The following is a 15,248-nucleotide window of genomic DNA, read 5'->3' on the forward strand; positions in this document are numbered from 1 at the left end:
TAGGAATACTTACAAAATATTGTGCAACAAAAAGGTGATTTTTATGCAGTAGAAATGAAGAGATTGTTACTTGATTGTAATGATCCGTACGTAATGCTCCTCTTAATCTTTGACCACTGCAACTATCTAAACTCCCTGGATGCTTGTAAGAGTCCTAAGATAGTGCATAAGCTGCTGTTTTGAATAATTCAAACGTAGCATGTCCTGGTTTGGCTGAAACAGAGCTATTTCTGCTTTCAGTAGATATTTTTTCCTTCAGTTAATTTTTTTTAGTAACTGCCCTGTCTGGAGCTGACTGCAGGTCTCAGGCAGTGCCCGCTGTCAGAGCTGACGGCGGTTCATGTCTGTAGTTGTTGCTGGGGCAGGAGCGGGATTGTTACGCAGAAAGGCCCACGGGTGGGTGCTTGTTCCCTGCGGGCTCTCTTGGGCTCGGCTCGGCTCCTCGTGGGGGGAAGGCGGAGGAGGGGTCGCACCCCCGGGAAGCTGCAGGGGGCACAGGTGACCCGGGACCGACCAATGCCGTATTCCATCCCACCCACGGGAATACTCGGGGTAAAGCTCGGGGATCACAGGGGCCAGCTCTTTTTCCCTCATGGCCGGCATCCTGGTGGGACCCTGCTCGCTCTCCCACCTCCGACCCTGACCGTGCACCCCCAGTCTGGTTTCCCGCCAGCGGTGGAGTTGAGTTCTGGGAAGTCCGGGTGCCTGCCCATGCCCTGTCAGCATTGCAAGCCTCGCAGTCATCATCAGGGAGAGCAATATCGGTGTTGTATATTCTATTTCCATTATTATTAGTAGTATTGGTTTTAATATTATTTATACTCTTTTCACTGTTACTGTTTTATTAAAGTTTGTTTCAAGTTTCCAACCCACAAGTCTCTCTCCCTTTTCTCCTCTCTTCCCCTTTTGGGAAAGGCCGGGGTTAACAGAGAGCATCTGCCACCCGCTGTAAGCACCGGCCCAGCCTTAAACGGTGACATAGCAATACTTTGATAAATCAGCGAAATACCTTTTCCATTTGCAGGACTTGAGGGAAGGGGAAGATTGGTTTGTGCTAGAGGATGTTCCTTGGTATTTCTGGCGTTCTCCCTCTACTCCTGATAGTTTTGGTGTCATGGCCAAAATCCGTGGGCTAAATTCATCATCCAGAAGTTCTAGATTGAAGTTTGTGGGTGCGTTGGTGCTGTCTTTTTTGGATGTGGTCTTTGGAGAGCGTTCTACCATTTTGAAGTCACCCATAGAAATTAAAATTTGGGGACAACTGAGTGGTGTAAGTAAAAGAAGAAAGGAAGGTCATGTCATAAAGCAGTTGAGCTGGGAATCTGAATATGTGGCATGCAGCCTCTAGATTACTGATGACAGCAGAGGAGTTTTCTTCTGGTGTCAGCAGAGACAGAGAATTAACCTTGTTTTAGTCGCATCGGTTGGGAGTGCGAGTGAAAAGAGCGCACCCAGTACCAATGTGCAGACACTGGGAACCTTGCAGAGAAAGGTCCTTCCCCCCCACCTGCCTGAATTTTCATTTTCCTCTCACTGTCCACCAGTCAGAAGTATTTTCTTAGAACAGAAATTTCTGCTGACCTGTCAACTTCAGACTCTGTTATAAAGTTATAACTTGATGTCACAACTGCAGGTTCACAGCAAGGTCTTGCTTAAGACAGATAGTGATGCTTGCTCAAGACAAGACTCAAGATAGATAATAAACAGATTAACTAGCTGTATTGCGCAACTCTATGATATCTACAAAATCAAACTCCTTAGGGTAATAGCTGTATGGCCAAAAAAAAAAAAAAAGCTCTTTTGATATCTTTACTGTTGATCCAAAGTGGCCCCAGAGGTGCTGAGTCACATGAGTAAAGGATTGTGAATATAGCTTTGAATGTAACTATGTGCAATTTCTTCTTGTGTAACAGTGTATTTTAGACTACTCTTGTTTTTCAGGCATTTTTATTGCCTTGGAATATTTGAAAATTGCTTGTTACGTAAGAAGGATAAATACAAAGCTCTATTTGTATTTATAACTGTTTTTTTTTTTTTTCTAAACAGAAATGAACATCTGCACAGATGCTCTCAGTGCAAGATTGCTAAATACTGTGGTAAATCATGTCAGGTAAGATGAAAAATAACAGCTATAAAGGGTTGAAGAAAACAGGCCTTTGAATACTTTATTTACAGGGTCACCATGCATTTTGCACATTGTGATACCTCCACAGGGCAATTTCTTATTTGTAGTTATGGACAGAGAGTGTAAACGTGCTGCCTTGTTCTATTTGAATATTTTTATATTTACGAATGTAAGACTAAGTGCAATAGACAAAACTAAATTGAAACGTGTAGTCTTTGTTTGTGCTTGGTTAGAGGGGGAGGAATAATTCTTCAGCTTTGCTGGCTGTAGACTGAAGACTCTAAATCAATTTTGCAGTAAAACAATTTGTATTTCAAGAGTAATTTTTATCATGGCAAAGCATATATTCCATTTTTTAAAGAGGAAGTAAGGGTCAAGAATGTGCAGAGAAGAGGCAGCCTTGGGCAAAACTGCATCTCTGAGGAGGCTTTCAAGAAGATGGAGCCAGGCTCTTCACAGTGGCGCATGGCAGGAGGACAAGGGACAACTTATTAAGTTGAAAGGAGAGAGGTTGACATGGGGTATAAGGAAAGGCTGTTTCACTCTGAGGACAGCCAAGAGGTGGAACAGGCTCACCAGCGGGTTTGTGTCATCTGCATGCTTTGGGGGTTTCAAGACCAAATAGATAAAGCTCTGAGCTGGGTCTGACCCCAGAGCTGATCCTGCTTTGCAACCAGAGATCTCCGTAGATCCCTTCCAACCTGAATGATCCTGGGATTCTATCCTATAAAACAATTCTTCAAGGTGTTCAAATCTAAAGCTTTAGCTTTTATATTTGGCTTGTATTGTCACTTAAGCGTGTGCACAGAAGTTGGCAGGACTTGGTACTGAGTGGGCATGCAAGGGTAAATGACTGTGTAAGGTCTAACACAACACAGAACAGGCACCTGAGATTTGAACCATGAGGGTCACCTTACAGAACCTTTGAATTTTTAAATGATTCCTCTTAGCCTTTGCATTATGATTTCTGTTTGTTTGTTTTGGTGTGGTTTTTTTTTTTTTGTAAGAATAGGGTGTCTGACCAACTAATGGTCAAAACAGACTAGTAGTATTACTCTATTAAATGTATATGAATCTAACTTTTTAAGTTGTCCTTGACATTCAAATGATCTTTTCATGTATCACGTGCTACTGTAAACAGTTCTTCCTTCATATAATCTGCAGTGTTCTCAACATGCCAGAAACCCCTCCTTTTGGGGATTAAAATGTATGCAGAGGGAAAGGAGGAAGATATGTAATTTTGATTCATTGTATGGCAAATGTGTGCAATGTACATTAGGTGCTTACTGTAGCATCAATAATAATGCCACAGGTAGACTTATTATGGAAGATCATAAGGAAAATATGACTGTGAAGAGCATAAAAGACCAGAGTATTTGCAAGGTAAGTTTAAAACAAATATCTGCCAGGAGAGTCATTGGTAAAGCTTCTATTGGCAAGTCTCTAACATGAAATGAGACTCTGCTGGCACTGACCTGCAGAAGTAAATCTGCAAGATGTAATGCAATACCCTGTTCCAGCTTAGGTGTAGTAGCAACGAAGGTAGGAAATGGGGCTTCCTCCTTGGGGAAAACAGCTATGTGAACGTGCTTCAAGGATTTACACTGGATAGCCTGAAACCATCTTGGGTATCTTTGCTTTGTGCTTCTCGCTCTAGGGTTTGTGTGCTTGAAGCCATCCACAGTTGTAGGTATTGATCTCAGTGCTGCTGAAAGTAATCTGCACTTAAAATGCTGTGTATTTACTGATATGTAATATCTTGAGCTGTTAATGTCAATAAATTATTATTGCATTAACATTCTATAATATCCTGTGATATTAGGTAGCAATTGAGAATAACTGAAAAAATGTTATTTTCTAGTTAAAACAGAGTTTATTGGGATTCATGACTGTTAGCTGCTAGCTAAACTGCTGTGCGGCTCTGGTTTTATAGCGGCTGTTAGCAAAGCTTTCCTTGGCCAAGCCAAAGGCTTTGTGCTCTACTAGCCTCTGTAGCTTTAGTGCAATTCATTAATATGTGCACTTCAGATTGAACTAATCGCTGAACAAAATAAACAGCAGGGTATTGAAGGAAAGTGCAGTTTGCCAATATTCACTTTTTTGAATGTGCAGAACAGGACTATTTTAGTTATTTATAAATACAGATAACTTTGAAATGCAGATTGTGTGGTTGGATTTACAATTTCCACTTAGTTGCAGAATGATTTGATTATTTTTTGATGTGTGTTAAATGAATCCTACAACTCAAAACACTTAGCTTGGGCTTAAGAACTGTCAGTTTTCTGGAGTTTTTTGGTTAACACATTAAATGAAATCAGAATTAACATAAAAATCTGACTTAAAAAAAAAAAATTGAGTAGCTGAACTAGGTTTAGGATAAAGGTGGACTTTGTGAAGGAAACTTCAAAGTAAACGCCGCAGGGGATTTTTATGTTATGATCTACCAAAATGAGCCATTTTTAAAGCTCCAAATATCTTATAAAAATCTTCATTTGATTTAAAATGTCAGATGGTTAAGAAAAACTGTCTTCAGGCTAACCTATAGGAGAAGAAATAGTCTTTTGAAAGATGTTTCCCTTTTTGGAACTTAGTGTGAGAATTGTTATCTTTTAAGGAGACGTGTGGGCAGAGCCAGGAGTCCTGAACAAAACTATATGTGAATTAGAATTTCCAGTTTGTAGAAATCTCGATAATGTCATTACAGCGCTCCTTCTGCAGAGGAATCAGAGTAATTCCTTTTTGGCATCGGTTTCGGCCGAAGCACTGGTTTGCAGAAGGCATGCATTTGAACTGTTCTTCTCATGTGGGGACACATCTCAAAGAAACACGGCACGTGATGCTATGTGGTCCTGCATATTTTATCTCACTAGGGCTTTATTGGTTGGGTAAGCTATTAATCATTTTGATGTCAACACTATCGTGTAAAATTCTGTGAAAGTAGGGAAAAAATTTGGCAGATTAAGGCTTACTCCAAAGACCAATTTTAGTTTAAGTGGGATAAAAATGCCAATATTATTGTATTATACAGAATGATGTCTGGACATTTACAAGCATGACCTTGTTTCTTCTAGACAAGAATAATTCTGTTCAGCACTAGATACTTAACTTTTATTTGTCAGACAGCATGTGACACTAACTGTGTATGGATTAATGCTGCCTTGATGTCATTTTTTCCCCTTGGTAGAGTTATGGGTAAAGGAAATGAAATCACAAATCTCCCATGTATCTGGAAGAAATAAAAAGTCCAATTTATTTATTATGTGTAAGCCAAAGAGGGGGGGGAAAAAAACCCTGAATGAACTAGAATAAACGTTACTGGTGCTGAAACATAGTTACCTGAAACAATTCCCCCACTTAAATGCAGTTTAAGAAAAAATTGTGTGATAGCCTTTGTAATCTTTCTAACTAGCATGTGAGCCTCTACAGGTGTGATGTGTGCTTGCATGTATCGCTGCCATTCCCTTTTTTTCTTTACTGCTGAACATGTAATTTCTTTGTTAGACATTTTATCATTTTCTGTGTGGCAGTTACCTAACAGAATCTGTTTTTCTGAATTCATTATTCTTTTTCCCTTACCGCCTATCTATGAGAAAATGTCACCTTCAGAAGCCCTTGCTTATTCTGAGTTAGTGTCATTATGGCAATTTTTTGTTGTACCCTGTCTTTTCAATTTGCTTTTTAAAAGTATTTGAAACAGCTGGGTGGCTTCAAACATATACTGTGAATATGTAAATAAAATGTGTAAATATGTACTATGTTAATGAGATGGGCTTGGAGTTTTTGTAAATTATGAACAGAATTTTCAGCTTGTAAAGATGGCAAAAAAAAAAAAGACAATCAGAAATTGACTGTCTTTTCAAACATGTTTCTTTAGCTGAAGGCTCATTCTTGTTGCTCTTCCACACTGATTTGGGAGGGACAAGGAAGGGGAAAAAATAAATTATATATTTCAATATATAGCAGCTTTCCCTCACCTTGTCATCCCATCTTTTCTCTGCTATGGAAGTGTTAGTCTTCGCTACTCTGATAAAGGTGGCCTGTGAAACAAAAATTGCAGGTTCAGGTGGTACGTGCAACTAAAATATTTTTGGTTCCGTCTTCTATTTTGGTAAATTACAGCGACTGTTCCTGATCTGAACTGTGAAAATTACCATCACCAGTCCTCCCAGCCGTGGGCATTAATGCCTCGTCAGCTCAGGGAGCTGTGGGGTTGGTTTTTGCAGCATGGAAAACTCAACCCTTGCTTTAGAGCAGCTGCATTTTGGTGAAGTGGATAGACTCTGAAGGCCTCTGTGATCTTGGGTGCTGAGCGAACATTTGCCAGGAGTGTTGTGTATGTTGGCAGAATTAGGACAGTAGAGGAAATATTAGCATGAGAACCAGAGCCCATTTATTTACCTAATAAAAATTTCAGCTAGCTGGAAAAGTGCTATCAATTTGAACTAAGCTGATGATGCTATTTATAGCATGTTACATAAAGGTAAATGAAATGATTTGTATAGCAGGAACATGGAACAAAAAATGAAGGTATTTCTTGTAGGTTTCTGTGGAGTTTTCATTCTATCTTTATGTGTTCCTCTTGTGCATTAAAGGGGTCAGATATAATATTTGAAAAAGTATGGTACAAACTATGTTATCAGACAGTGGCATGAAGCAGACTGAAGTAAGGTTTGCATTGGCAAGGAACTGGACTGGGAACTGGACAGTGCAGTCTTTTGTTTGTGTTTCTCGTTTCTTAAAGGTAAAGTTAAATTCTGGAGTAGTGTAATGGTGATACTGTTGTGTCCTGAGCCTGCACTGCTGTAGCTCCCGTGTCCATAGTATCAGTTACACAATGAGTTACGTTAGAGGAGGGAATGGCATGATGGAATTGGTTTGAGTGGATAACCCAGCCTGTCCCTTTCCACAGCACTCACGGTATACTTAAACTGCGCTGCTGAAGTGTGTGTGCTGCTGTTTCTCTGGCAATCAGCATCCAAGGGTGCCTGAGTGAGCAGATGCCCTTTCCCAGGGAAGGTTCCCTTCCTGGTCCTTTGGAGCGACTTTCGGCTCTGCAGCCATTCCTCCCAGCCTGGCTTAATGACTGTGGTGGTGTGGTTCTGGATCCCCAGGTCCAGCCCATAGCAAGGCTCAGCATGTTTGTTTGCCTGCATGTACAAATATAAATAACTATATATAAATATATATGTGTATATACATATAAAAAAATAGAATATATGTTATGTAAAATAACATGCAATTTTTTCTTTCTCTTCCTTTTTAAAAAATCCTAATAGAAAGAAGCTTGGCTGGACCACAGGCAAGAATGCAGGTGTCTTAAAAGCGTTGAGCCTAATTTTCCACCGGACTCTGTCAGACTTGCTGGCAGGATTGTTTTTAAACTGGTAAGTGACATTGTTTTAGATTTATTCAAAGTAGCAGATTCTGATAAATACTTTTTTACTCTACATTTTTAATGCAATTAAGAGCTGGACGGCTGAAGTGACTGGGATTGCTGAACAAAATTGGACTGCATGCTGCCTTACAAGATTACTGATTAATTTGCAGAAATGCTGAAAGGATCAAGAGATACTAAAATGGACATAATTAAGCTCAAGGGACCTGTTTATTGACTTTCTCTTCCTATGACTATGTAGTAGCATTCTAAACTTATTTCTGCCTAGAAGGAAAGCAAAGAGGGACACTGTTTTTTCTTTGTTACTACTGAAATTATTGGTGCTTTTCCATTAACCTCACTGGGAACCTCACTCAACCTTATTTGGATGAGTGGTAAGGACAGAAACACTGTTATCTAGCGCTTCCTTTAGAGGGCACAATGCTGTACGTTCAATGTTGAGTCTCTTAATCTCAATTACTTTTTTTTCTAAACTCTCTTGGAAGTCCTGGGTGTTTGACATTCCCACGGTTTGGTTAATTTATGTGGACTAAATTTTCTGTTAGGTTAAGCGGCTTATGACTGTGCAGGATTGTAAATGAAAAAGGATTTGCCCATTTTTTTGCTGACCCTGCCATGATCCTGTTTGTCTTGGATAAAAACGTATGCATTTGTTGTGGTCTGAAGTGATAAAATATAATTTAATATCTTAATTTATACATTGTTGGGAAGAGTGTGTGCATGATTGTTTTTAAAGGGCAAATATGTACCCAGCTATACTGTGCATTAATTATAGTCACATGAAATGTGAGACTGCTAACCTCATAAATTGCTTTCAATTATAGTGTGAACAGCTAAAGTAAATTACTAAGGGTAAGCTGCTGAAATAATGATAAAAAAAAAATTAGTAGAAAGTGTTACAACACCAAGAAAAATTTAGTATTTTTATGATAGTTTACAGAAAGTATGGAATGACCAGATTTATGTTCATGCTGTTAACCTTACCTAATTATCTTACAGGCATATCACATCGAATAATCAATCTTGTAGAGTGTTTTCAAGATAGCGTGCTATGTAGGTGTTAACTATCTGTTTTTGTCTACAGCTTAGACAATCAGTGTGGCTTTCTGAGAGACTCTACTCTTTTTCCGATCTTCAGTCAAGTAAGTGTCAACCATATTGCAGGAAATGCTTCCAAGTTCTGCTTTAGAGAATGGCCATCTGATTTTCTTGCAGCTTGCCTTCTGAAGGTCTGCTCTGTAGAATAACAGAATCAAAGACAAAACCTGCTAAAACCTCTGTGGGGAAGAACAGTTTTTTCAAAGATCAAGGAAAAAAGTGTGTCTCTTGTTCAAGCAAAACTTACACCTGATTTTTTGGCTTTAATATTTTTTTTCTCATTTTATAGTGTACATCTGCCCTGTTCAGTTTTTAATTTACCCAATGTCTGCCTTATTACATACAGTGCCCATATTTTTATGTACATATACAAAAATACATATATTTTTACATTGAGGTTTTACTTTTTGATATTTATGTGCTATTGCATAAAGCTTCAAAATAACTTACAGAAAAATGAAAGAAATCTAAAATTTATGAGGGATATGTGTATGTCTTTCCTCTACATGACTTTTCAATGGAGAAAAAAAGATAAGATTGCACAGATGATATTTTTGTGGTTTCACAAGTTTCAACTGCTTGGGTAGGAAAGGATACTCATCACAATTTCTCAGCAGAGCTAATGTTGAAATAGAAAACGTTTTTTCCAGATTTTGTGGTACCTTAAAGGTTCAAGACTTATAAGGGGAAGAAATACATCCTTGGTTCATTCTTGCATCTTGCTTAAAGGTGTTTTCTAGAGAGTAATGTGGATATTTTAATTACCTCAACATTTTTTAAGTGTTATTCAGAGCTGTGGCTATAAACCAGCTTGATCTATTGGTATAGTTAGGTAGAAATAAAAAACACATAAACATTAAAACAAATTCAGTAGCTAGTGGTATGTTTTCCTTCTGTACATCCTGATATTCTACCACCTTCTGCCAAACAGCAAGGGCAAAAGACCTTAATAAGGCAGCAGATTAAAAGGGATAGAGGGAATGCATTTCAGTAATGTGAAACATTAGGATTTTCTGCCACGGATATTCTCAAATCATTTAGCAAAGGTTTATGGGAATTAGGTGAGTATCTGAATTAAGAGCATCATTTCCAGATGCTTCAAATGAAGTTAAAATGATGAAGAATATGGACTTCTATGCTTCATGGCACTACTGGGATCCAGGGAAAAAAATTCTTTATGGTGCTCTATTGTACCAATGACTGGTTGCACAGTGGCACAGGAGGAAGTGGAGGGAAGAGAAGGGTTTCCCTTTTAAAAAAATAAACATTGATCACTTGTACAGCACTTGTCTGTAGTATAGGCAAAGATTTTTGTGTAACTGATGATTCTGTACAAACAGGTTTTTCAGTACCCCTCAGGAGATGATCTCAGTTTCCTTTAACTTGACTGGAGACAAGGGGAATAGGGTGATAAGTTGTCTGGAGAGAAGCTTGGTATTGAACAGGCCTGAACTGCAATGGATAAATGGTACAAAAATCCATAAAATGGCCAGAAGCTTCTGCTGAAATTCTTCTTAGGAAGGAAATGCTAATACCACCTGTGATACAGATGGGATGACTGTCTTCTCACTGATACAGAAAGAGCTGGTCAAGTTAATTTAGGAGGTGGCAAATGAGAGATCCACATCTACTGTTTCATCTGTATTTACTCTGAGAGCTTTAGTAACAATTCCTGTGTAGTCTTCTTAACTCCAAAGCACAAGGTGTTCAGGACTCCTAGACATTAACCGAAGTTGATACTTTACGGAATACGATACAAATGGCTTATGAATAAGCTTGCATAGTCATATGGAAAGGTTTTGGCGAACTCTTTCCTTTTGCTGTTTTCACAGCTTCCTTGCTAGAGTGAATAGATGGTCTCTGTGGTTTTGCAGTTAGAATAGTCCAAAAGAGTGTTTTGGAAAGGTGTGACCACTTGTAGTAGCTGTGATGCTTTTTGATGCCTCTATATCCTCAGAAAGCTACTGTTGTTTCAAAACATTTTTCCCATTTACAGAACAATTTACAGATGGTGTTGGTAAAGATTTACTTTTCCTTTGGTACTTGGTAGATTCCATGGGAAAGTCAGAAAAGCATTTTCATTAGAACTCTAAGTATATGGGGGAAAAGATTTCATTGGAGGGAATCACATGAATTAGAAATATAGGTTGTGATCTGAAGCAAAAAACTTATTGGAAAGCATCTGTATAATAGAAGACAGTGTTTCAACAGTAATCAGAAATACGACAGATAGATAGGATTCTAAATGATACTCTCGTTTCTTCTTTCTTTTTTTTTTTTTTTTCCTCTGGAAGTCCAGAATATTTGAAAATTGTTATTGTCACTATGCTGTCTCAATCTCCTTTACACTATTACTTTTCAGTGTTACTTTTGTCATGGTTTAACCCCAGCCAGCAACTCAGCCCCACGCAGCCGCTTGCTCACTCCCCCCCGGTGGGATGGGAGAGGAAATTGGAAGGGTCAAAGGGAGAAAACTGATGGGTTGAGGTAAAGACAGTTGAATAGGTAAAGCAAAAGCCGTGCACGCAGGCAAAGCAAAGCAAGGAATTCATTCCCCACTCCCCGTGGGCAGGCAGGTGTTCAGCCATCTCCAGGACAGCAGGGCTCCATCACGCATAACGGTGACTTGGGAAGACAAACGCCATCACTCGGGATGTCCTCCCCTTCCTTCTTCTTCCCCGGGCTCTATATGCCCTTCCTCCTTCCTCCCCCAGCTCTATACGCTGAGCATGACGCCATACAGTATGGGATATCCCTGGGGTCATTGGGGTCAACTGTCCCGGCCGTGTCCCCTCCCAGCTCCTTGTGCCCCCCAGCCTCCTCGCTGGTGGGGTGGGCTGAGGAGCAGAAAAGCCCTTGGCTCTGGGTAAGCCCTGCTCAGCAATAACTAAAACATCCCGCTGTCATCAACGCTGTTTCCAGCACAACTCCAAAGCGTAGCCCCATACCGGCTGCTGTGAGGAAAATGAAGTCTGTCCCAGCCAAAACCAACGCAACTTTACATAGTTGGGTGACTTTCAGTGTGGGTGATTTGTATAAACTGAATAAAAGCATATAAAGTTTTATATGCTTATTGAGTAACTATCTGATAAAACATGTAATATATATACTGAAAAAAACCCAAAACATGTGCAGGCATCTATTTCTTTACAAAGTTCTATTCCCAACTCTATAGTTCCTTCAAATTCATTGTGTACCCTGAAACTCAGATGAAGTAGGAAGGGTGTCTGCATGCATTGTTACTTTTGCTAGTTGTCATTTATTATAAGACCATTCCTTACTTGTGTGGTTCTACAGGCTCGCTATCTGTTACGATCATTCAGAAACCAACTTTGCTTTCACTTAGCAAGATTCAGTATGCAGAAAAGACTTTGTGTGCTGTGCTATGGGCAGACTCTTTGTTACTTTACTTGTATTGATATCAGAGCTGCATAATTAAATCCCCATGCCTTGTTTAGAAAACTTTCCATAGGCCTTTTATAACATTTTCTCTCTCACACCAGGATTCTTACACAATTGAAAAACAGTTCTTAAAAACACAAAATGAAAACATTCACAGATTTCATTTCACTTTGGTTTTGGCCTTGGCTTCTTGATAGGCTGTGAAAACCAGGTCTTGATCATCTGCAGTTAAAGATCCCATGGGACTTTTTGCTGGGATCATTAGCTCTGATGTCCTGGACAGATTCCAATGTGGATAATTGCATTCTGCTTCCATCTCTGTCAGTTCTCCCTGAAGTTCCAGTTGGATTTGGTATTCTTGTTCACATCTGTCCTAAACTGCAGTGTCCATTTATACAGTGCTGCTTACCTGATTCCTCTCCTCCATTCTAGAGGTGTTTTATTTGCTAATAGGGAAGCAAATCATGCCTTCCTCTCTTTGTCATGAGGCGTTTTGCAGTGTATGTCAGGTAGTTTAAGATGAATGATATGATGTCTTGCTTTTTCCTTCAAATGTAGTTTTTCATCTTTAGTTTCAAAGGAGTATTATATAAGCAGTGCAAGTGTATATTTATGATTTTTTTTTTAAACTTGAGTTTTCCAGTCATCTAGAAGTTTGCTGCTTTTCTTGAAGACATAGTCCTCATGGTATGATACTTTTCTGTACCAGAGATTTCCATACATTGTGAAGAGGGCACATGTCTGGATTTCTAACATATACATTCATTCAGGCTCGCAAGATCACCTTCAAATGTCCACAGTGTTAAGATGCACATGGATAGCTCTGTGGGTAGCTGTAAAAAAGCAAATACTTTGGTTAAAGAGGCTTTGTGCCAGGTATGGTGGGGCATATCTCAGCATTCTTAGTACTAGCTGGTTTGAACTTTGTGAGGAGCTGAATCTGAGCGCTCTGGAAGAGTGTGTCTCTCCTTCCCTAACCCTAGCAGGGACAGACCACCCTTAAGGTTCCTCTGGAGGCATTACTCGCTCAGCACATTGCAGAATCACTCCAGGCATGGCTTGTAGATGGCATTTCAGCACCAACGACTGACCATTGGAATGGCAGCAGGTTTTGGAAAGCGCTACTTTCCCCGAAATGGAAACAATATGCAATAGATAATATTCTTCTCAAAGTCTATATGCTTCTTGAAATCTGTATGTACCATGAGGAGGGGTACATTTGCCATAATCCAGTGTACTGGTAGGATTGCATCATTCAGCTAGGCAGGGTGGCCCTCGGTGGCTCCAGAGAAAGTCTAAACAGAACCAAAGAGTTTGAAAATAAGGAAACCCATACCAGACTAGAAGCAAATTGTAGCTGGCTCCACTGGAAGACGTCTGGCTGATAGCTGTCCATGGGTACTGGCCATTTTAGTAAGCTAACGTTTAGTGCTCCATCAGAAGTAGTTCATGGGAGGTTATTAAAGCCTCTCACTTGTGTGGTGTGTGAGAAATGGAAACTCTGTGATAGCCAATTTTCAAGCTACAAAATAGGCAGTACGTATGAGTAGAGAGATGCCAGGTAGTATAGTGCCCAGAAACCCACATACACACTAGACAGCTGTTTAGCGAAATGCAGTGACATTTGCTATAATTGCATCCTCTTTTTAAGTGAGTGACTGGGAGTTAGCTTTAAAGAGGAGCACAGATCCTGAATTGTCCTTCCAGGAGGCCGCCAAGCTTGGATCGAAAGCATGAGGAAGAACCTTTCTTGGTAAAAGGTTATTTTCATTCCCATTAAGGATCGATGTTTAAAATAAAATAACAGTTAACCATTATGATGAGATGAAATTGATTCATGGTGCATAAGGATGCTCTTTGCCTTTTGTTACAGCCTGATGCTTGAATCTGTTCACCTTCACATTCTCCATTTAGGCCTTACTCATTTTGGGTAACTGGCAGGAAAAAGAAAATGTGAAGCAGGTGATCAGACACTGAACTTGCTAGGGCAGCTGAGTTTTCACTTTCCATGTTATCAGTGACCTAATGCATGCATGATCACTTCACTAGAAAATAGGGCACTATGTTTCTGCTTCAGGATTCCTATCTATAAAGCATGAATAATGGTGCTTTACTATTTAATAAAATGATGTTTGCTTAATATTCTTCCATATCCTTTCTGTTTACCAGCTGCTGTGTACAAAACTACCTTTGTCTCTAAAATACTTTCCTTTTTGATCTACCAGCATATAGTGTTTCTGACACATCTGTGGAGGCTACAGTATAAAAATATGTGCTGCTGCAGGGAGGAAGGTACTGCTGCATAAACTTTCAGGCACATTTTTAATGTTACAAACCCAGATGCCTAATTTTCATATCTAATGGCTTACATCTGCTTACACATCTGCTTTACCTATTGGCTTTTGATCTTTAACTCACCATTGTATTCATATGATCTGGCAGCAGCAACCTGATAAACTCTTCTGTGTGTTGATAGGTAGCTGTCACAAAAAATGACAAATGTCTGCCCTCTGTCAAAATTGCCCTTGTCAAGATTAATTCTGGGACTGGAAATGTCTAGACTGTATGGCTGCCATTGGACATTTTTTAAAATGTTGATGAAAGGTTCTGTTTATGACATGGTATACTTTTTTTCCCCTTCCCCTTAAGATACTGAACAGTTATGTGAAGAAATGAAAGATGGCCTCAGGCACCTTGCGCAGACGTTGCAACTGTATTTGAAAACAGAGATCCAGGATGCATCTCACTTGCCACCTGCAATTGACTTTTTTCAGATCTTCGCAAAAGTAAGTGTTAAAATGTGATTCCTTGAAAACTCATAAATTATCATTTCCTTGTGTTCTTGATTTATTTTTGAGTGGGAGTTCAGTAGAAACATCCAGAATGTGATATATGAGAAAGTGAAATCAAACTGTTTATTTTTTCCATTTAGTCAGTATTTAAGCAGAACTATCGCTTTTATACAATTGTAACACTTCAAAATTAAAGCAGCGGCCAGGGGATATTTTGACTTTCCTTTTTTAAATTACCATGTTAAAGGTCTTGGGGGACTGGGCGGAGGGGGGAAGTTGCATTAAAAACCAAACAAGTTCAAAAACAATTGAGTCAATCAACCTAAGTAATTTTTCCACAGTGATAAAGAGCATATAGCATCAGTCTTCAGCCTAGAATTTTTCTGCACAGTGCAGTATCTTCTATTTGTAGATATACTCCCGTTCTGTTTTGTCA

The 15,248-nt window shown here is 39.4% G+C and overlaps 1 protein-coding gene across 1 annotated transcript; it reads left to right on the forward strand.

Moving 5' to 3' along the window:
• Positions 1–516: 516 nt before the first annotated feature.
• Positions 517–14,806, forward strand: LOC104163402 (histone-lysine N-methyltransferase SMYD3-like; the record flags this gene model as incomplete). The annotated part of the gene is made up of 5 exons (XM_009702404.1): positions 517–701; positions 2,047–2,110; positions 7,402–7,509; positions 8,605–8,662; positions 14,670–14,806. Coding segments are annotated over exons 1-5 (552 nt in total), but the record flags the coding sequence as incomplete, so codon positions are not given.
• Positions 14,807–15,248: the final 442 nt, after the last annotated feature.

The sequence above is a fragment of the Cariama cristata genome, unplaced genomic scaffold, assembly GCF_000690535.1.
Source record: "Cariama cristata isolate BGI_N322 unplaced genomic scaffold, ASM69053v1 scaffold8446, whole genome shotgun sequence".
Lineage (NCBI taxonomy): Eukaryota > Metazoa > Chordata > Aves > Cariamiformes > Cariamidae > Cariama > Cariama cristata.